This window comes from Nematostella vectensis, chromosome 9 (genome assembly GCF_932526225.1).
Source record: "Nematostella vectensis chromosome 9, jaNemVect1.1, whole genome shotgun sequence".
NCBI lineage: Eukaryota > Metazoa > Cnidaria > Anthozoa > Actiniaria > Edwardsiidae > Nematostella > Nematostella vectensis.
Window position 1 is genome coordinate 14,337,370 of NC_064042.1, and position 23,448 is coordinate 14,360,817.

A 23,448-nucleotide genomic window follows, 5' to 3' on the forward strand; every position below is an offset into this window, starting at 1 on the left:
AATAGCATCACATGTACTTTGCAAAAGTCATGTCAGTTTCTGGTTTGAGTCTCTTTCTCCTCTGTAGAAACGTTTCCATGTATCAGCATGTGGCAAGCTGCACAGCTAAATGTGCTAAAGCGAATATGAATGATAACTGATGCCAGATGAAAATTATTTATTTTCCCATTTTTTTAAGTAACTGTTATCTTCATAGTAATTGGTACAAATGTACTCGCAGAGCCATGTCAGATTGGGGGGGGGGGGGGGGGGCACAATACAGAAACATTAAGAAAATATTGGGGGGGGGGCACAATACAGAAACATTAAGAAAATATTGGGGGGGGGGGGGCACAATACAGAAACATTAAGAAAATATTGGGGGGGGGGCACAATACAGAAACATTAAGAAAATATTGGGGGGGGGGCACAATACAGAAACATTAAGAAAATATTGGGGGGGGGCACAATACAGAAACATTAAGAAAATATTGGGGGGGGCACAATACAGAAACATTAAGAAAATATTGGGGGGGGGGCACAATACAGAAACATTAAGAAAATATTGGGGGGGCACAATACAGAAACATTAAGAAAATATTGGGGGGGGGGCACAATACAGAAACATTAAGAAAATATTGGGGGGGGCACAATACAGAAACATTAAGAAAATATTGGGGGGGGCACAATACAGAAACATTAAGAAAATATTGGGGGGGGGGCACAATACAGAAACATTAAGAAAATATTGGGGGGGGCACAATACAGAAACATTAAGAAAATATTGGGGGGGGCACAATACAGAAACATTAAGAAAATATTGGGGGGGGGCACAATACAGAAACATTAAGAAAATATTGGGGGGGCGCAGCAACGCCCCTAGTGCCCCACCCTGACTCGCTTAAGTGGGGGCTTTCTTCAGTTTTGTACAGGGTCAAAGTCTAATCCCCAACCCTTCCTCAAGAGCATGGGTGTGGGAGTTTTAATTGACTAGTGCATAATAACAAGGCTGGATGGCAAACCACAAGTTGAATGATGAAGACCTAGTCAACTAAATAAGGTCACATGAGGACTCGATGATTGATTGATCTAAATCACTAGGATAGTATAGGACAGTATAGGACACTATTAGAAAAAAGGTTGATCTAACCAGAACACAATGGAACTGATAATATGCATAGCTTTTGCTAATATTATGATTCTCCATCATAAGGAACCATTTGTAATGAGCATATTATATGTTACAAGCTATATGTCCCGGGGGGGAGGGGGGTACTCCCTTATATGGGCTCTACAGGGATTAGCTGCTGGACAGGGTATGGCTAACGACCTCTCTGTCCTAAACAAGGTATACATTTTAGGCCTCTCTGACCTGAACAGGGTATATATTTCAGGCCACTTTGTCCTGAACAGGGTACATAATTTTAAGCAAGGCTGTCCTAAACAGGGTACAGATTTAGTTGCCTTGCTAAACCACTGATCCGACCGCCAATCTGATTGCCTTGCTTGCTCTCACATGCTAACAGGGTCCTAAAAGTGAGGTTGTTGTCCTAAACAGGGTCCTAAAATCAAGTGTGTTGTCCTAAACAGGGTCCTAAAATCAAGGGTGTTGTCCTAGACAGGGTATGGTTATTCAGAATTTTTGTCCTAAACAGAGTGAGGTTTTAAAACCCCCAGTGGCACCCCTATACCCAAACATAGGCTGAGTACCCCACCCCCTTGGGGCTATATGTATATTATCTACATTGTATGACACATTAAACGTTGCATTCTTGGAAGTCTTTTTATTGTTGTTTTGATTTTCTATCTAATAAGAATATATACATATATTAAATGTTTACAAATTGTTTTATTACACTTCATACAAAAGCCCAGAAGACAACATTACATCAGTATAATGTACAGATCCAAATGGGCAGTAAAGTCATTTCACTATAAATCAACACAAATTTGAAAAAGTATGTTATTCGCCTCTGTGAATCACTAGTTGCACTGACGTTCCAAGTGTTAGCCATATTTGTTGGAGCAAAAAAAACAGAGGCATACAGCATGTAGCTTGTCAACACCATGCCTATGCAGATAATCCAGTTTTTCTTCAACTTGTCTGTAGTCTTTCTAGTTATACCAGTAAAGATTGTAGCTTGTTTGCCCTCGTAAGTGCCACATCTTTGTGCATTGGGGGTGACCCAGGGAAACTGGAGTACTAAACAAGGTATGTAGGCAGCACTAAGTTGCTTGCATAAAGGAACCCAAAATGTGTCAGTTTCCAGCTATGGCAATCTTAAGATTTAGGCCTCCTAGGGTATACACTCAGAAAAAGTGTACTGTGTTTGTCGGCTCCTAAACAACAGAAATAAGCCTATATCCAGTGCTTAAGATGCAAGGAATATTAGTATCACCCCATATGCACTTTGTGAGTGCTTTTCTAATGCACTAATCATTTAAAACCCCCATCCCCTGCTATGGCCCTGATTCTAGAAATTTTATTAGCTAAGACAAAAAATTATACTATATGATACACATAACACAACATGATTACAAAAATTAAACTTTGGTTATAGGGTTAATTATTATGTATGATTATACAGCTAAAGGTAAATTTTATGTAAAATATTACAAGGTTCCCCACATAAAATCTATCAGACGGCTAACAGCTATTGTTCTTGTTTCTTCTGATTGATTCACCACTGAAAATCACCAATAAGATATATAGGGAACCACCCTGGTTCCAGAGCCTCGAACGTCTCTCTATTTAGTGAGCGAAAGCCCAAGCTCGCTGGCCACTAAATAGATAGCCATTTAAGGCTCTGGAACAAGGGTAATAGAGAACATGATATTATGATAAAGCTGCATGTTTTTGCTGCAGGACAATGATGATAACTAAATCATAAGGATGAGTGTCTTTTTGATACAGGTACATGCATATGCCCCTTCATCAACCTTTGAACACTTTAAAAACAAAATGTTGTAGTTTTACTTCCGGTTAATTAGCATATCTTTCGCACATGCGCACCCGGATAGAGTTCCTCGTGTAGTCCGCCATGTTTTGTATTGTGTTAATAAAATAGGTGAATAAAAAAGCCTTCAAGTCAACTTATTACATGGTGTCAGAAGCAAACTGAAGGAAAATCACTCTCAAACATACCAGGTCGGTATTTTACGAGAAATCTAGCAAGTTTACACAAGGAAAATGGCCGAACTCACTGGACTCACTAGCCCTCGTATGGACTGGAATGCAACCGATCTTCAACAAGCGCTAAAAAAGTTCAAGGCAACCGTCGAATTGTACTTTTCTGGCCCGCTTAAGTCCAAATCGGAGGAAGAAAAGGTCAGTTATCTGTTGATATGGACGGGAGAAGAAGGAATTGAATTAGTTTCTACGTGGTCGCTAACCTCAGACGAGAAGAAAAAGCTGTCAACTTACTGGGAGAAGTTTGAAGAATACGTCGCCCCCAAGAGCAATTTTCGCTTAGCACGATTTAAACTACGCACTCTGAAGCAAAAGGACGATGAACCAGTGGATTCATTTATAAAGAAAGTAAGATTGCTAGCCAGCGAATGCAGGTATGATAATATAGACGAACACATTATTGACGCTCTAATTTTCGGGTCTCGCCGCCCACGTGTCCAGGCTAAACTCCTCGAGTTAGACAAAACTCTAACGCTCGCTAAGGCAATAGACATAGCCAGGACTGAGGAAGCCACTTCGGCTCAGTTACAAGATATTAGAGGCACAAACACTATACCTGTACACGCAACAACCCACAAAAGCCCTTCTTCACATCCCAAGACACACTCACGTGAAAATAAACAAGTACAAACTTGTGGGAACTGTGGCACTAGCCATGATGTGACACAAAAATCCCTGTGCCCCGCAAACGGAACAAAATGCAGCAACTGTGGGAAACCAAACCACTGGGCCAAGGTTTGCCGTTCCACCAAACCCCAAGGTCCCACCCCGAGGGGAAGAGGCAGGCGGGGAAACCGGAACAAATCAAAGCAACAGATAAACACCCTCAGCAATGAGAATGCTAGCACTGCACCTGAGCCCCTAGATTCCCCACAGTTATATTTTCACTCTCTAACCATTGATAGTATGTCTCGACAGAACACTCAAGCGCTCGTCAACATACAGGTTAACTCGAGTAACGGGACACTACCACTATTATGCAAGATTGACACTGGTGCTGAAGGAAATGTGATCCCATTAAGCAACTACAAGCACATCTATCCAGAGTCACTCTGCGACATAGACGGCAAGCCCCTCAGCTTAGCCCCATCAGATACAAGGATAACAGCATATGGAGGCCATGAAGTACAACACTACGGTACCTGCAACCTCACTTTACTACATAACGGTCAGTCCAGCCCTCATGAATTTCATGTTGTAAACACGACAGGACCTACAATCCTAAGACTACCCACATGTACTGCAATGAAGCTTGTAACCCTTAACCACAGTCTAAGCAAAGACCAGGCTGAGCCAGCCGAAATACGACCAGCTCAAGTACCCAAGGATGACCCTGAGGCAAAGGCAGCTCTTTAGTGTTCATGGACTGATTATGCTGACAGGGAGCACAACTCTTGACCATGTTGTCGATGTCGGCATTGATGTTCGCCCAAAAGACTGATCCCTTGGCTCTGAGCTTGCATTTTTCCGCACCCTGGTGTGCATAGTGTAGCTGCTGTAGAACATCTGGTTGCAGGGTCTTTGGAATTACAATTCGGGTACCCTTCAGGACCAATCCATCGGCGACAGTAAGTTCGTCACGATAGTTCCAGTATGGGTGTAGTAACTCAGGGCATTCAGCTCTTTTGTTTGGCCAACCTTGGGCGATGACGGCACGAAGTGAGTGAAGTGTTGTGTCCTTCCTCGTCTCCTCTTGGATCTGCGTTATCCTAGTAGGGCTAGCATTGAGGTGCAAGTGCAGCTCATGTATAGAGACATCAAGTCCAGCGATAGTGTCACCGGGACTTGGGTTAAGTCGTGAGAGGGCGTCGGCCAGGGGTATGTCCTTCCCTGGGACATATCGAATGTCGATGTCGTATTTCTGTATCCGCAGCATCATCCTGGCAATGCGGGGTGGCGCGCTGGCCAGATGCTTTTTGAATATTGCCTCCAGTGGCTTGTGGTCCGTGTGGATCTGGACGTGGCGTCCATAAGCGTAGTAGTGGAATTTCTCGAGACCATGGACGACTGCAAGCATTTCCCTTTCTATGTTGGAGTACCTCCTCTCGGTTTCAGTGAGTAGCTTACTTCTGTACTCCACAGGGCCTTTATCTTGGATGAGTGTCGCGCCGAGGCCACGTTGAGATGCATCCACCTGGATTACGACAGGCTTGGTGCTGTCGAAATACTGCAGCGAGGCTGGCGATGTGATGAGCTTCTTGATGTCATCTACAGCTTTCTGGTGTTCTGGGCACCACTGGAATTGACTACTTTTCCTTGTCAAGTCCCAGAGGACCGCTGCTGTTGAAGCGAGGTTGGGTATGAAACGGCTAAGGTATTGCGTCATACCTAGGAAGACTTGGAGATCTGTGAGGCTCGTTGAAGGATCCATGTTGTTGATGGCTTCAACCTTAGCAGGGTCAAGTTTCAGACCATCTGCACTTAGGGTGTGTCCGAAGAAGACAAGTTCCTTGCTGGCAATTTTGCATTTGTCAGCATTGAATTTCAGACCAGTTTCACGGGCACGCTCCATTACTGCTTTCAGGTTATTGTCATGCTCCTTACGGTTGCGTCCGTAAACAACTATGTCGTCTGTGATGCCTGTCACCCCAGGTAAGTCACCAAAGGTTTCATCGACCTTCTTTTGGAAGATGTCCTGAGCACAAATCAGACCAAAGGGTAGTCGTAGGAATCTGAATCTTCCATGGGGAGAGTTGAATGTTGTATAGAGTGAGCTTTCCTGGTCAAGCTTTATGTTCCAATAACCGCTGCGGGCGTCAACTATGGAGAAGTACTCGGATCCACTTAGCTTTGATAAGACTTCATCAAGAGTGGGTGTACGATGATGTGGACGTTTGATGGCGCAGTTGAGGTCCTTTGGATCAAGGCAGAGTCGTATGGAGCCATTCCGCTTTGTGGAACAGACTAGCGAGTTGACCCAGTCAGTGGGTTCATCAACCTTGGTGATGATTCCTTGCTGTACGAGGGATTCCAACTCCTTGCGCAGAGGCTCCTGAAGTGCTTCAGGGACTCGTCGTGGCGGGTGAACCACAGCGGGTACTGTAGGGTCAAGTGTGATATGGAACTCTCCGCTGAAGCATCCGATGCCTTCGAAGCAGTCAGCATACTGTCTTAGTAGAGCTGCCTTTGCCTCATGATGTTCCACCAAGGCCCTGGCACACCCTAGCATCTGACTTGTTCTCCTGGAACGGTTCACCATACTTACTACTCTCTGATTACTACAGTTTTCAGCAGCACCTATGGATTTATTCATACAACTACAAGCCCATACTACAAGGAGGCTAATGGCTTCATAGAGAGAAATGTGCAAACTGTCAAGGATCTCCTTCAAAAGTGCAAGGAATCAGGGCAAGACCCACATCTAGCCATGCTGTGCCTGAGAACAACCCCTTTGGGTCACACCCTGCCATCACCAGCAGAGTTGCTAAATTCCAGAATATATCAGTCTAACCTGCCAGCTACTTCCAGGCATGCACTACTGAACAAACCTGACTATGATGCCAATGTCAAGCTGCAAGCCAGACAAGACCGACAGAAATCATATTACGACAGGACTTCCAAGTGTCTACAGCCTGTCTACCCTCAGGACGCTGTCAGAGTCTTCAACCCCCTCAACTCCAAATGGGAGCCAGGAATAGTTCGAGCCGCTGCGCCAACCCCACGCTCGCACATTGTGGACATGACCAATGGCAGTACTCTCACCAGAAACCGCAGACACATTCGTCCCACAGGTGAAAAACTAAGCTTGAATAATACCTCAGCTACTGATGACTACGAGCCTGTAGCAGAACCAGCACCTAACGGCAACCAACCCCCAACAGAGCCAAGGACGTCTACACCTGGTACCCCTGCGAAGTCCACACCTACCCAAAGTGGTCCACCATTACGCAGATCAACACGGACAGTGAAGCCCCCAGACAGACTGAACTTGTAGCATTTGCTACACAAACATTAGATATTGAACTATGTTATTATTAATACTGCAAAGTTCTTTGTTTTTTTTTACACCCCTAATTGGACACTACCAGTCACATTTGTACTCATGTAATTTTTCAGCTTTTCAGCTTAGAGAAGGGGATGTTGTAGTTTTACTTCCGGTTAATTAGCATATCTTTCGCACATGCGCACCCGGATAGAGTTCCTCGTGTAGTCCGCCATGTTTTGTATTGTGTTAATAAAATAGGTGAATAAAAAAGCCTTCAAGTCAACTTATTACACAAAATATCAGAGAAAAATAGCAATAAAATGATGCCACATTTTTTTCAGAAACCCCTGCAGGTTATTTAATAAAACTGTTTTCACAGGTAAATATTCAGTTGGTATTATATTTAGGGCTTCAAGCAAACCACATTGTTTTTCAGAGCTGCATTGAGTCCACATGAATGATTGGACTTGTGATAGGTCTCTGACTGTGCGTCAAGAGCTTTCAAATGAATATACAGTTCTGTAACTTGGTTCTTTGTCTATTTAAAGGGCACGGCACTGCTGCTGACCTAATGGACATTTCACTAAGTGTGTACTTGAAAGTGGCCTGTCTGTCAAGGATATGATTCAAGTCAGCATGGATGGCCCCAATGTAAACTGGAAGTTCTTCAATGATTTAAAGAAGAAGATCTTTGATGATTATGGGATCATACTCATCAACATTGGTTCAGGTGGCCTGCACATTGTACATAACAGCTTCAAGAGGGGAATAAGTGCAACAGGCTGGAAAGTCGAGTCATACCTTTCCAGTTTGTATTATTTATTCAAAGATGCACCAGCTAGGAAAAAAGATTACTGCACAATAACCAGTTCGACATTGATGCCCCTCAAGTTTGTCAAGCACAGGTGGCTAGAGAATGTCCCTGTATGCCAGAGAGCTTTGGACATCTGGGACAACATTGTCAAGCTTGTCAAAGCTGCTGATGAAGGCAAGATAACAAAGCCACAGAATAAGTCTTATGAAGTCATAAGAGAATGTGTTAAAGAGAAATGCTTTGTTGCAAAACTTCACTTCTTCAAGTGCATTGCAAATCAGCTACAGCCATTTCTCACCAAGTACCAGACAGAAAAGCCCATGGTGCCTTTCCTTAGTGATGAGTTGTGCATGCTTATCAGAGCACTCATGCGACGTTTTATTAAGCATGATGTGATGGAACAATGCAGTGATGAAAAGCTTGACAAGAAACTCTACATCAACCACAAGAGGATAGATATAGGCTATGCAAGTGAGAAATTGAAAGCTGCAAAACCAAGTTAAGGTGAAGTGCTACAGTTTAGGATGGAGTGCAGAGCCTGCCTCATTGATCTGCTTACAAAGTTGCAAGGAAAGTGCCCAGCCTCATACTCACTTGTGCGACATTTGTCCTGCTTGAATCCTGTGAATATGGCCAAAGAAAAGGAATCCTGTTCCATCAAGTTCAAGAAGGTCTTGACATTGGTTCTGAATTCTGGAAGAATCTCTGAGAAAGACTGTGACAGTCTGCTACAGGAGTACAACTTGTTCCTTGACAACATCCCAGTGTTTGGCTCCCTACATTTCATCAGCTTTAACTCAGCTAATGACAGGCTAGACACCCTCTTCCATGAATTCATGAGTGGCGATGACTACAAGCTGCTATTCAATTTTGTGAAGCTAGTGTTAGTCCTATCTCATAGCCAGGCTGCTGTAGAAAGGGGCTTCAGTGTGAACAAAGAGTTGGAAGTGGAGAACATGAAGGAACAAACACTTGTTGCCAAGAGAGTCGTTTGTGATTGTGTCAAGACTGTAGATGGATTGGCTAATGTGGAAATCAGTAAGCTATTGTTACTTTCTGTCAAGCAGTCCAGAAAAAGGTATGAGCTCTATCTAGAACAAGAAAGGGCCAAGACAAAGTCTGCTGTAGAACAGGAAAAGCGAAAGTCCACCCTAGAGGAAATAGAAGAGATCAAGAGGAAGAAACGGAGGCTGGATTCTGACAATAAGACCCTGAATGACACAGCAGACCAGCTCCTACAAAAGGCAGAAGATGAAGGCAATTTAAGGCACTTAACTCAGGCCAACTCTTTCAGAAGGACTGCCAAAGACAAAATGGATGAACTTGTTCAAGTGGATATTTCTCTCAATGAGAAACTGAAACAACTGAAAGAATAATAGAGGCGTCCAAAGTAAAGTGAACAATTAAGAATCTACTCAATGACATGTTTTTGTTTTCACACTGATAAGCATTGTTTGTAAATAGGTTGAAAGTGAAGAGATCAGTTTGAACCTTGAGAAGTAAATAGTTACAGAAATATGTAGTAAAAAGTAGCTGAGAACAGTCAATACTAATAAACTACAAAAAAAAATAAAGATTTTTGGTTCAAGTCCAAATATTATTTACTCTTTCTGTAGTATAGATTACTTTTGATGATGCCATATTGTAAAAAAATAGTCCTTGAAAATTCAAATATTATCCTTGAAAAGTCCTTGAATTTTTTTCTGAAAAACCTGTATGAACCATGTCTTTGTAATGTAGCATGTACAAGCTCCTCAGCAATGTAGTTATTAAAGAAATATTCCAGATTTGGCTTCAGTGTTGACCAGTAATTTTTGTCAAAATAGATTCTCTTAACAAAGGTGTTTTTAAGTGTGAATATGAAAAAGTCACAATATCTTCTCTTTGAAAGTGCAAGCTGCCCTTGCACTTGTGCATAGTATGCATGGTTTGTTTTTAATTTCCTATCCTGTCCACTACCTGTGAGATAAGCCAATTCAGCAGTGCGTGGATCTTCTCGAGCAATACAAAGTGGACATTTAATTTCAACCGTCCCAAGTCCACAACACTCACAGTTAATTAAAAGGTCAGGTGATGCTCCTAAGTATGGTCTCTCTGGATCAACAAACAATCCACTTTCTCTATGATTGAAAATTTGATGCTTAGAACCCACAGTACTGATATACTTCTTCTTCGCAACAGGCTCATATGTGTTGCCATGTCGCAAGGCTGGCAAAGACTTGCTTAATTGGTTGTAACCCATTAGTTTGTTAACAAGTGATTCAGTATTCACGTCTTTAGTGGGCTGGGATCTTTTAAGAGTTTCTACTTCAGTGAAGACAGAATAAAAGTTTGAGGATGTAATTCTTCCTTTCCGATAGCTAACCCAGTTTGCATTGCTTGACTGACCCACAGTTCTCTTTTCAATCTCTTCTACTCTTTCCTTGCTGTATTTGGGTATTTTGGAAAGGAACTCCTTTGTACTTTTACATGATTGGGCTAATGATGACAGATCACTGCATGTGTTGTTACCAGATATGTGAGGCTCTGCTGAATGTTCATTGCATCCAGGCCCATCTGCCTTCTCAAAAAATGAATGAATACAAGCGTCTGGAAGGTGATCTTTCAGACTGTGTTCTGTGTTCTCTTTTTATTGTCATCCTCATCATTTTGCTGCTTCAGGGGTTGGTAAAGCCTCCTAGCTATGGGGACAGCCCTTGAACCTATAAAAAATGCAAAATTTGTATATAAGGAACAGGACAATTTACCTGCATTGCCAGGAAAAAATGCTACTTACGTTTGTTGAATTTTGCAGCTTTAAACATTACATCCTTTATCTTGAATGGCTCAACTTTTGTTTTTTTGGGGGAACATTCCATGCACAGGCTCGTGACGTGCATGCAGGATTGGTATGTCCTGCCCTCACAGCAGCTTCTATCCTTAAAAGCATGGCCCCCAAGCCTAAGATAGAAAATAGTTGTCATTTTATGTTGTTAATTATATTTTGCACATTACAAGAGGTGGGTAGGAGAGTCTTATACCAAAAGGGATATCTAAAAGACAGGAGACCCCATAATGCTGAAAACATTTGAAGATTTCCTGTCCTTTCTTTGTACAGGAGAATCCCATCTACTACTGTATATGTGAAAAAATATTGTTAATTAGTGCCCCCCAACTAGTGGACTGCTGTCAGTGCTGTTATGACTGACATCCCTGTCTGTTCATCACCACTGAGAGAACCCCCATCACCAGGCAATTATGTTATAATTGTAAATTGCTATTTCGTACAATTATCATGTACAAATATACAAAATTTAGCAAATGGTTGGAGTGTGACTTCGAATTTGTTTTTCTTTTTGACTGAAAGTGTTAGTGGTCAAGTGAGTGAAACTTACTTAGTCACAATTTTTCAATAAATTGTACAAAATTTTGCAATTTAGTTTTTTTATATTTTTCACAATTAGTACTTTTAAGTTAACCAATGTTAATAAGCTTTAAATTTTGAGCTTATTTTTGTTAGCAACAATTAAGGCAAAGGTTAGTATTTGGCATTACATTATGCCTATATAGTGTGCTGTTATCAGTGATGATACAGTAATTAGGTAGTGATTATTTAACTTATAGGGACTCAACGAACCTATTTATGGATAATTATTTCTCTTGCCCTGCTGTACACGAGCAGTATGCGCTGTGTATCTCTCCAGTTTCCTTGACAGCACCAATCCAGACTTCATGAGGATTGTTATTTATACGCATTGATGGAGTGCACCAAGCTTTCAAAAACGTATATTTTGATTTATTGCTTATTTTGTGAATGTGTATCTGCTTTAGCCATCCGCTTCCGTAAAGTCGATATGCATTTCCCTCCTTGTATTCATTTAGCAGCCGCTTTTGCAGCAAAATGTCATTTCCTGGATGGTCATGCATGATGTAGATTGTGATGTCGCTTAAAAGTATCGGTGGCCACTGAGTCATTCCGTTAAGTTCATCAATCCATCCTTCTTTCAGGGTCAAAGGGTTAGGTAAATCTCCTTGTGGGGTACGGAGTTTTGTACTCAGCTCAACTGTGCCTGTCGTGCTCTCTCTGACGCATCTGGGCATATTTGAATTCCAAGCTCCTTCTCAGAGAAAACTCTTGCCTCAAGAGTATCCCTCCTTCCGGTAGTTTTAAGATTTCGTTTTTTTAGAAAATCTTTGAGAGCATCCATTTTCCACTTCTTGATTTCATCCATCTCAATCGTTTCGTCTGCCATTGTTTCGCTGGACTTTCTGATTTAACTGTTCTTTCTGTAAAATTGAGGAAGAAAATAGCAAGAGATCAGTGTTTCGTGAATCATAACACGTGCACTGCTCACGATCAAACTGTTCGATTTATACGGCTAAATTCCAACAAATCGGTCAAAAGCTTTCGATTTTCTCACGATCTAGTATTTATTCAAACATATTTGCCGTTTATTTGGTTAAAACTTACCTTTTTAACGGAGAAAATAGCAGATCTTTGTCAAGCTTGCTGTTGTTCTCACCAACACACATGTATCGGATGCGAGGTTTTACCCGGATTGGACTTTTGAACCCTGCCCACAATGCACCGCGGGCCGAGATTCGAAAGTTGTGTTTAAAAGAAGTGTTTTTCGCTGCTTGAAAGTTGATTTAGAGTTGCTGCACTCCTTCAGTCCCCTTTCAGTGATAAAAAGATGTCATTCTTTCAAGGCAAGAAGTTGCTGAATCAGAAGGGAGAGCTGGTCGATGCCGGGGAAGCAGTGAAAGGCAAAGTTATCGCTGTGTACTTCTCAGCACATTGGTGTCCGCCATGCCGTCAATTCACCCCAATATTGAAGGACTTTTATGAAGAACTGGGAGGCGAAGAGGGAGATCTCGTAATAATCTTCGTGTCTAGTGACAAGGATGAGGCAACGATGAAAGACTACTTTAACAACCATCACGGCGATTATTTAGCAGTTCCATTCAGGGATAAAGAAACACTTTCAACTGCCTTGATAGAAGCGGCCGCAGTGAGAGGAATCCCTTGCCTTGCTATTTTCAACGAAGAAGGAAAATGCCTACACAAGGATGGAAGAAGCGATGTCGCTGCTTGCAAGGGGGGACCTAAATCAGTTCTGACCAGTTGGAAGACGTTAAAGTGATAAACAAAATCTTACAACAAACAACTCTCGTCGTCTTTGTATTCGATCCAGGTTGAAGGGACTACTTCGATTATAGACATTGCATAAACTGTATCTGTTCTGACTCTAAGAAATTAATTGTGTACTTTCTTTTGAGGACTGTATACGTTTCTTGAGTAAATTTAAAAAAACCGAATCTCAAAAAGCGAATGTGGTGGTGATCATTTTATCGGAGGGAGGGGGGGGGGGGGGGGGTCAGAATCGATCAAAATTTAATTCTGATGACATATACATTTTAGTGCATACTCATAACCTAGATAGAGATTTTTTATTATTCTTATATCCCAGGTTACGCATATACAACTGTGAATACATATACCATCTGACTCATGGTTCCCACATAGTCTTAGTCGAAATCTGAATTCGTTCTTGCACGACCACTCAGTGTCCAAAGTTTGCTTTTCCCAACCGACACACGAATTTTGATGAGCGCGAAACGACAAATTAAATCTACAAAAAATGTATGAGTTATGCAATGGCTAAAATTTGAATATATTAGATTTATTTCAGGCAACAGGGGGCGCTTTCTTAGCCAATCACAATGAAGCAAAGACATGCCAATTCAAAACATGGATTTCTGAGAATTGAGCTGCTCGATGTTTTCTATTTCCGGGAAGTTTGCGGGTAAATATTTTTTACACAAAGCTAATACTTGGAAAGATGGACTTCAACGTATTCTAGAATAACTATATTTCCACCAGGAGAAACAACATCCATATAGCTACAAATTCTTGTTCCAGTGGGTATGTAAAATCTTCACTTGTTTCCTGTGCGAATTCTGCGATTCGCGAATGTATTGTGATTGCGAGATGTGATGTTCCTTTCCGTAGAATGGCTGCTCAATCATTTATTGCCTCCATTCTGTTCCAGGTGGCTTTTAATACTTCACCGATGATTCTAAAGCTGTGAGGGTGAGCTATATATCAACCATTTCTATTTTAAACAAGAAGGCGCGGTATAAAAGGCCGCTTCCCTATGGCGTAACATACCGTTTTCAAAATGAATCTGGCAATTTTTGGAACCGGAAATAACAATTCTCGGAGCCTGGTATAAATTGTAGGACGTCGTTAATATTCCCCGTCGTCGGATAATAATTTACGGCTCCGATATTTAAATAAACGGTGTCGGGTTCTAAACCAAGGGTCCGTTATTCCACTTCGATTTCCGGCCCCGCAAATCGAAGCACAATTATCGGCGTCCAGAATTAATAACCGATGCCGATAATTCATGAAGAGTGGTGTCGTAATTTCGACGTCGCATTAATTTACGGTACGACAATATACCTTTGTAGCTCAATCGCTTAGCGCAAAATTTTAGCCGGATCGGACATGGAGGCATCGGCTCATTCGTCAAACAACCGCCGTGGAGTAAGGATCAAATTCAAGATGGCGGCAAAAGTCAAGTACAAAATGCAGAGGGGACAGGTTTCAAAGCGCTTCCTGATGTATAAAAACGCCAATTCTACCTTCTAGTCCGATTGAATGTGTAAATAACGAAACTCAGTAGAAATTAAGCAAGAAACCATCGTGATTTACGAAAAAAAAAAAAACGAGCAAACGCATTACAAGAAAACAACGATTGCAAACCTCGAAAAAGGTGAGTTTTATGCCTAAAATGTACTTTTCATATCTTTAAATCTCAGAAAACAGGATTTAAATTAGTCATCAAAAGTTAATAGGTACTAAAAGTAGCGGGGAAACTCTGTTTTGCTAGAAAATGCATCTTGACTTTGTCCACATAACTGCCGATAGAAGTAATGCAGGCCTTCTATAGAAAAGATGTTGCTTGTAGATCAAATCTTACTTTACTGTTGTTTGTTTTTATTTTTACATCGCCTCGAGCTCGGACAAGATTGTTTTGTGGTGTGTGAAGTTTTAATGCTATTTACAAGCTACTATAAGTTGGAATTTAAGTATAAACATGTAGTACTCAAATGGTAGTGTTTTTTTTATTGTTGGGATCTTTCTATCAATACACATAAATCATCAGAGAAAGCAGTCCATTATTTGTATTTTAGTAATGTTAACTAAACAGTTCAGTAAATCTTTCTAAATTGAGTGAGGGCCGAACAAAAATGTTGAATCTATTACATAAAATTTCTAATTAATTATATGATTTCATCCTAGCTATACCCAAGAAGCAAGTCATAGTGACATCTGAATAATCAACAAGATATATTCCTCAAGAAAAAGCAGATACATAGACATATACAGTATTACATTTTGCCTGTGATTTTAAATCATAGACATTCCTTTATAAAGGAAACATGTTCCATTGCTATCAAATTGATTTATGTGTTACTGAAGTGTTTAGCTACCAGTCATATTTTATAAACTGCATAATAGATTATACTTTTGAATAAACCAAAATGCCTTGTCTTTTATCCATTCAGTTCAAGACTTCTCATTCTTACAGTAAAAGCAAGTGTAGATACAGGGAGGATATCCATTGAATGAAAACAGTAAAAGTCATGTCTTTATTTTGTATAATTTAACTTATAAAGTATAAAACATGTTTGGGCAACCCCTTCATAAAACTAAGGATCCAGACCCTTTTTCAACAAAATAAAACACATAGCTAATTCAGTTGTTATCATTTGTAGTCATCATAGATTGCGAGATAAGAACAAAATACTATACAGGTGCATTCTGATCTAAAAAGTAGAAAGACAGACTCAATAATGGCTCCAACTCACTTAGATGGATATCAGGCATTTCTTTTGTAGCCCTTCAGTTGTTTGGTGTACACATATGTGTAAGTAAATAAGCTGTGACATTGCACAAAGGGTTTTCTGCTGTTTCTGTGAGCCAGTTATGCACTATAAAAACAAATATTGAAACAAATGTTTTTTTTATTGTATACCACTCCCTTGTTTTGTACAGACAAATAGTAAGTGTTGCTTTTATTGGGACGTAACTAAGCCCTACTTTTAACCCTGCATCTGATAAATTAGCATGAGGACACAATGGTTTAATGACCAAGTGCTCTCCAACAAATCAAGTAGACTGCACTATACTCCCTATTCAAACAGGTGTACCTAGTACTCTGTTGAGTATACTTATAAATGACAGACAGGGTGAGGGTAAGTTGGCAAATTCCCTTAGCCTTTATTTATCTTCTGGATCAAGAAGTCTGGTACTAACAGCAGGATGGCACCAGAGAAAGGACCATAGGTAATGACCACCCTAGATAATGTAATATCAGAGTTTCACTTGCACATTCCCTGGATGCCGCTGAAATATCTTTTGAAACTGGGGTTAGCTGCCGAAGCCTGATCATGGTAAACATGTATTGATAAACTAGTAAATTTGGTAAAAAGATAATAAAGATAAATCTTGAAAAAATTGACTTTCTGTCAAAGTAGAAGTCAACTGGGGTTCAACATCCCCTGACCTACCCACTACACCAAATTTTCTTCCTGCTTAGGTAAATGTCAAAACACTCAGAGCCAAAGCTGGCCACGTAAGATTGGGCGGGGGGGGGGGGGGGGGGAGGGGCACAATACAGAAATATTAAGAAAATATTGGGGGGGTGCACTGATATTTGATGTGGTAATATCTGGAATCACACAGTATGAGGGTGAGCACAATGTATAATAAAATGAAATATATGGCAAAAATGTGATGAACATATTTTAGCATATATATACGAAAAAGTTCCACTTTTCTTTCATCATTTTTTAGAACATTTTTATTATTTTTTTGCATCATGAATTTTTGCGAGCATTTTTAGTGTCGTAAGGGAGTGTCAAGCATATATGAAGTATGTTAAATGGCCTGATGCTCAGGCTAGGTGTGACTCAAAGTTTATCAAGGTTGTATGTCAATTACCTGAAAAAAAGAGAAAAGATATTTATGGGCAGACTGATAACCAGGGAGCTTGAGGGTTCCCTGCGGCTTAGTATAAACGCCTGGGCTTAATGGGTATCCTTTACAGGGGCGGATACAGGGGAGATGGATTGGGTGGATATTCACCCCCCTATTTGATTACAAAAAAGTTACTTTGCTTGAAAAAAAATGTCAGGGACGGGAGGAACTGTCCATGTGCCTGCTTAACTTTGCTGACACAACTAATCCAGTTCAGCATGAAGAATTGTTAGATCTAGGTGACCTACCAAGATCCATTGAAACAGTTATAAGCCATCTATATCTGACCATTATCCACCCCTCATTTTGAAATCCTGGATCCGCCCCTGCTTTACTTCCCTTCATAGTTTTCTATATTTTTTTATAGTAATATTTATCACAAACACTTGCTTTTGCTCTTTTGAATCTCAAAATAACTTATTTGAGACCTATTTCAACTTTCTTCCACTTTTTTCCCTTAGGCTTTTAGAGGAAGAGTTTTTAACATGGCTACCAGCTCTGTGGATGATTTAGAAGATGAGAAGTATGTAGTTCTACTTTAATTTTTAGCAGGTGTTTTACAATATAGGCAGCATGTATTGGCCATAAAAACAAATTCTTGCCATTTTCAAATGTGCCAGTAATAGTAAAAAGCTGTTTTTGAAAGCTATTTTGAGTGACTTTCCTCTTGCTGTACAAGCAGTGTATATGGCTCTTTAATTTTGTTTACAGTTTTGTATAAGGATTATATCTTTAAAGTAAAAGCAAAAAAATATAATTTTATAATTTAATTTTTAAATTCCAAAAATGATATAAATAATGTGACCTGTATTTCATTCAAGCTAAACAGGGTATAAAAAAGAGACCTAATTTTTTAATTAGATAAATCACATTTAATTTGGGTGTCTGACTCCCAAAAATGAAATGGTGAACTGTATAAATAAAAACAATGAAATATTTATCTTTTTTTCAGTGATGAAGAGGAGACATGGCCTGACATTGTTATTACAGGGTATTTGGTAAGTAAGAGAATGTAAGGCTGCCACATACTTCTTTAGCTTGGCCTGGATTTAGAAAAATCAGAGATGGTTGTAAGGACAAGGAAATGTGTGACACTAAAGGGCCCATACCAAACAATTTTATTTTGTGCAGAAATGCTTGAGGCAGGCACAAACATATCCAGGGTTGGCTGAGGGTGGGGGGTGTGGTCATGGATATCATATGGAGAATGACCCACTTGTAGTGGCCAAGAGGGGTGCATGCTTCCTAATACAGGTACCGCGGATCATGTTGAAAAGTGGGTGGGCTGACAACTGAAAACATCATATCGAAAAACAAAAAAGGAATAAATCATAGTATCTGACTTGTTTCTGTTGTAAAAAGTGTTGGGGCCGCCCTGCACCAACATAAAGCTAATCTTTTTAGCTGTCTATAAGAGGGTACATAAAGTCACCTGAGTATGGGTAATATAGCAAAGTTAAGGCCGCATTGTCACCAATTTACTGCCAGAATGCCGAGGAAAAATTAGAATCCACACTATTTAAGAAGCCATCCGCTCTAAATAAGCAATCACATCATCAAAAAAATTTCCCATAGGCACACTGCTTTTACAATTTTCTTTCACGTTTTCCATTGAAAATAATGTCATAAAGAAACATCATATGGCAACAACACTTAATAAGTGTCAGGTTGGTGTCAAGGGAGGTGCACCAATATGGTCACGTGATGTGTGTTGTCATCAATGACGTCACTAAAAGCAAAAATATTCTGACTTCATCAAAATAAAAAGATTATATTTCATAAAAGAAACATGTATCACAACCAAACTTGGTAGGTGTCATGTATGTTTTTATGTAAGTGGGCCGCAATGAGATGCTCAAGTGACGTCATCAATGTTTTACTTGAAGTAAAACTATCCTGATGCCATCAAAAACAGAAAATATTCATATCTCATAAAAGAAACATTGTATAACAACATAACTTGTTCTGTGTCATATATATGTCAAGGGTGGGGAGAGGGGTGCAACAAGATGGTCACGTGATCTGTGAAGTCGATGACCTAATCTGAAAAACAAAAATATGCAAATCTTATGATTGAAACATCTTTAGACAACAAGACTTAGAAGATGTCATGAAGGTGAAAGGGCAGCCAGCAGGACAGTCACGTGATGTGTGACGTATTGAATGACGTCATATACGTCATATTTCATGATATAAAAATCTTAAGGCAACTATTACTTGGGGACGTCACGTGAGTAACAAGGAAAGTGTAACGGAATGCTCATATGTTGTGTGACGTCAGCGATGACGTCGTAAAAATTCAATACCTCATGATATCGTCAGATAACCAAACTCAAAATATGTCTTGCAGTTCAAGGATATTTCTTGTGTGACGTCATTGGTAGCGTCGTAAGCAATCGTTAAGTTTATAATAAAATAATTGAACGAATATAAGCAAACTTTTGGCTTGGGGCTTCGCTTTTAGACAATGCCTAAATCTATATATTACTCATTACTTTTTTGCTCCATATAGGAGAATATAGCTGCGTTTTCTACCATGGAAGCAAACGACGATTACAATGCTGGAAACTTCCCAAAGGCCTTGATGCTATTGTCGGAGGCTCTTTCCCTTTATATAAACTTTGGACTGCAAAACGACACACTGCTCATGAGAATCGTATGCCTCAGGGCAAGATGCTTTGCTGCAATGGTAAAACATCACTGAAATAATCTGCATATAATGTACTTTTATCTGAGTGCAAGCACCAATACAGATCGGTGTCTACCCGAAAGGGTTGATGGTATTGCTAAATTCTTAATCCTATGTGCGGTGTCTGCTCCAAGGTGTTTCCTTTTGGGCGTTGACGTCAAGAAAGTGGTGCGAAGGCGAGATTTAAGGAAGAAATTGTCGTGTGATACGTTTGTCATGTATTTTACTACGTCCCATTATTGTTAAATCCTTTTTTTATTTAAGCTGTTGCCTGTTATAGTTCTAACGAGTCCGGCCGCTATGACCGCTATGCTGACAGCCCATTGCCGGATTAGCTCCCTAGTGGAAATTATAGCATTAAATACATTAGTATCATAGTATCAAATATTAGTATTATAGTAGTATTATAGCACAAGCGACGTTTGGGCTATATTGATAAACTTAGTTGATAATAGTAATTATTTTCTTACCTAGAGATGCTATGTTGAAGCTGTAGAAGAAACAAAGACTAGTAAGTCCCCCACCCCCTCCATCTTTTCCTCCATCCCCCAACCCTTTTCTCATCAACCCATCTTCTCCCAACACCCACCCTTCGAACGTTTTGTTCCATTTGTTTTGTTGTATACAGAGTTGAACCTTGCTGAATATTCTTATTTTCTAGTATCATCATCGATTTTTGCCTCGATGGGGTGTCCTATGAAGTATTGGAAACTACGAATTTTTATTGAGGAATCTGCGGGAAATATTCCCAGTCGCATGACAACTGCCTTCTTGCTAGCCATACAGGCTCGATTTTTTTACCCCAATGTAAGTGAGATTGTGTGATCCTCATTCCTACAAACCTGAGAGAGCTTCACAGAACCTTCACCCCAGTCAGATATTTTCTGAAGTCATTGTTATTGTTTATTATACCATCATTTTATTAGCATTTTACTCAATTTAGTTATTTAATTTATCTTAATTTTACAGTCTGCAGCGCTCGCTGACGCTTATGAACGCTGCAAACGAAAGTTAAGAAAAGGAGTACGAGAGGTATGTATAGATGATCTAATAAAATCGCGCTCATAACAGTACTCCTTAGTCAAATAGATCGTTGCTGCCAACTCACCCCGTTTTCGCGGGAGACTCCTGGCGTCCGGCGATTCTATGGGGTAGGTACGGAAGCCCAGCGGGGCCATTGCCCTATTCGGTTTCGCATTTCCATGTTTTGCAATCAACATCACGAGTTTGTATTTTGCATTAGCGAGTTTGTATTTTGCTTTTGCGAGTTTGTACTTTGCAATTGCGAGTTTGTATTTTGCTTTAGCGAGTTTGTATTTTGCTTTAGCGAGTTTGTATTTTGCATTAGCGAGTTTGTATTTTGCTTTAGCGAGTTTGTATTTTGCTTTTGCGAGTTTGTATTTTGCATTAGCGAGTTTGTACTTTGCTTTTGCGAGTTTGTATTTTGCTTTTGCGAGTTTGTACTTTGCTTTTGCGAGTTTGTATTTTGCTTTTGCTAGTTTGTATTTTGCTTTTGCGAGTTTGTACTTTGCATTTGCGAGTTTGTATTTTGCTTTTGCGAGTTTGTACTTTGCTTTTGCGAGTTTGTATTTTGCATTTGCGAGTTTGTATTTTGCTTTTGCGAGTTTGTATTTTGCTTTCGCTAGTTTTTACTTTGCATTTGAGAGTTTGTATTTTGCATTAGCGAGTTTGTACTTTGCTTTTGCGAGTTTGTATTTTGCTTTTGCGAGTTTGTATTTGGCTTTTGCGAGTTTGTATTTTGCTTTTGCGAGTTTGTATTCTGCTTTTGCTAGTTTGTACTTTGCTTTTGCGAGTTTGTACTTTGCATTTGCGAGTTAGTACTTTGCATTTGCGAGTTTGTAATTTGCTTTTGCGAGTTTGTATTTTGCATTTGCGAGTTTGTATTTTGCTTTTGCGAGTTTGTATTTTGCTTTTGCGAGTTAGTACTTTGCATTTGCGAGTTAGTACTTTGCGTTTGCGAGTTAGTACTTTGCATTTGCGAGTTTGTAATTTGCTTTTGCGAGTTTGTATTTTGCTTTTGCGAGTTTGTATTTTGCTTTCGCTAGTTTTTACTTTGCATTTGCGAGTTTGTATTTTGCTTTAGCGAGTTTGTATTTTGCTTTAGCGAGTTTGTATTTTGCATTAGCGAGTTTGTACTTTGCTTTTGCGAGTTTGTACTTTGCATTAGCGAGTTTGTACTTTGCTTTTGCGAGTTTGTACTTTGCGTTTGCTAGTTTGTACTTTGCATTTGCGAGTTTGTATTTTGCTTTTGCGAGTTTGTACTTTGCTTTTGCGAGTTTGTATTTTGCTTTCGCTAGTTTTTACTTTGCATTTGAGAGTTTGTATTTTGCATTAGCGAGTTTGTACTTTGCTTTTGCGAGTTTGTATTTTGCTTTTGCGAGATTGTATTTGGCTTTTGCGAGTTTGTATTTTGCTTTTGCGAGTTTGTATTTTGCTTTTGCGAGTTTGTACTTTGCATTTGCGAGTTTGTACTTTGCATTTGCGAGTTAATACTTTGCTTTTGCGAGTTTGTATTTTGCTTTCGCTAGTTTTTACTTTGCATTTGAGAGTTTGTATTTTGCATTAGCGAGTTTGTACTTTGCTTTTGCGAGTTTGTATTTTGCTTTTGCGAGTTTGTATTTTGCTTTAGCGAGTTTGTATTTTGCTTTTGCGAGTTTGTACTTTGCTTTAGCGAGTTTGTATTTTGCTTTTGCGAGTTTGTATTTTGCTTTAGCGAGTTTGTATTTTGCTTTTGCGAGTTTGTACTTTGCGTTTGCGAGTTTGTATTTTGCTTTCGCTAGTTTTTACTTTGCTTTTGCGAGTTTGTATTTTGCTTTTGAGAGTTTGTACTTTGCTTTTGCGGGTTTGTATTTTGCTTTTGCGAGTTTGTATTTTGCATTTGCGAGTTTGTATTTTGCATTTGCGAGTTTGTATTTTGCTTTTGCGAGTTTGTACTTTGCGTTTGCTAGTTTGTACTTTGCATTTGCGAGTTTGTATTTTGCTTTTGCGAGTTTGTACTTTGCGTTTGCGAGTTTGTATTTTGCTTTCGCTAGTTTTTACTTTGCATTTGAGAGTTTGTACTTTGCTTTTGCGAGTTTGTATTTTGCTTTCGCTAGTTTTTACTTTGCATTTGAGAGTTTGTATTTTGCATTAGCGAGTTTGTACTTTGCTTTTGCGAGTTTGTATTTTGCTTTTGTGAGTTTGTATTTGGCTTTTGCGAGTTTGTATTTTGCTTTTGCGAGTTTGTATTTTGCTTTTGCGAGTTTGTATTTTGCTTTCGCTAGTTTTTACTTTGCATTTGAGAGTTTGTATTTTGCATTAGCGAGTTTGTACTTTGCTTTTGCGAGTTTGTATTTTGCTTTTGCGAGTTTGTATTTTGCTTTAGCGAGTTTGTATTTTGCATTTGCGAGTTTGTATTTTGCATTTGCGAGTTTGTACTTTGCTTTTGCAAGTTTGTATTTTGCTTTTGCGAGTTTGTACTTTGCTTTTGCTAGTTTGTACTTTGCTTTTGCGAGTTTGTACTTTGCATTTGCGAGTTTGTATTTTGCATTTGCGAGTTTGTACTTTGCTTTTGCGAGTTTGTATTTTGCTTTTGCGAGTTTGTATTTTGCTTTTGCGAGTTTGTACTTTGCGTTTGCGAGTTTGTATTTTGCTTTCGCTAGTTTTTACTTTGCTTTTGCGAGTTTGTATTTTGCTTTTGAGAGTTTGTATTTTGCATTTGCGAGTTTGTACTTTGCATTTGCGAGTTTGTATTTTGCTTTCGCTAGTTTTTACTTTGCATTTGAGAGTTTGTATTTTGCTTTTGCTTGTTTGTATTTGGCTT

General features: G+C 39.6%; 3 protein-coding genes and 1 non-coding gene across 14 annotated transcripts in view; 3 read left to right on the forward strand and 1 right to left on the reverse strand.

Moving 5' to 3' along the window:
* Positions 1-3,169: 3,169 nt before the first annotated feature.
* On the forward strand, positions 3,170-4,434 carry LOC125572421. The gene is made up of 2 exons (XM_048732922.1): positions 3,170-4,337; positions 4,421-4,434. The coding sequence occupies exons 1-2, from the start codon at positions 3,170-3,172 to the stop codon at positions 4,432-4,434; spliced, it is 1,182 nt and encodes a 393-aa protein (XP_048588879.1).
* A 2,740-nt stretch (positions 4,435-7,174) lies between these two features.
* Positions 7,175-11,860, reverse strand: LOC116614258. The gene is made up of 3 exons (XR_007313820.1): positions 11,525-11,860; positions 10,685-10,848; positions 7,175-10,533 (listed from the first exon to the last, which is right to left on the reverse strand). It is a non-coding gene; the product is annotated as an uncharacterized LOC116614258 (transcript).
* A 606-nt stretch (positions 11,861-12,466) lies between these two features.
* Positions 12,467-13,215, forward strand: LOC5506659 (probable nucleoredoxin 1). The gene has a single exon (XM_032375060.2). The coding sequence runs from the start codon at positions 12,582-12,584 to the stop codon at positions 13,029-13,031; it is 450 nt and encodes a 149-aa protein (XP_032230951.2). The 5' UTR covers positions 12,467-12,581; the 3' UTR covers positions 13,032-13,215.
* Positions 13,216-13,654: 439 nt separating this feature from the next.
* Positions 13,655-23,448, forward strand: part of LOC5501870 (helicase with zinc finger domain 2-like) — a 62,064-nt gene continuing 52,270 nt past the window's right edge. For 7 of the 11 annotated variants that reach the window (XR_007313789.1, XR_007313790.1, XR_007313791.1 and 4 more), the window contains exons 1-8: positions 13,655-13,813; positions 13,941-13,981; positions 17,406-17,459; positions 17,889-17,934; positions 19,449-19,625; positions 20,100-20,136; positions 20,287-20,432; positions 20,595-20,657. Coding sequence is in view for 7 of the 11 variants with exons in the window: in XM_048732816.1 (XP_048588773.1) it covers positions 17,422-17,459; positions 17,889-17,934; positions 19,449-19,625; positions 20,100-20,136; positions 20,287-20,432; positions 20,595-20,657 (507 nt within the window). In the remaining 4 variants the exon portion in view is untranslated. The other 4 variants (XM_048732818.1, XM_048732822.1, XM_048732821.1 and 1 more) reach the window with 4 other exon arrangements.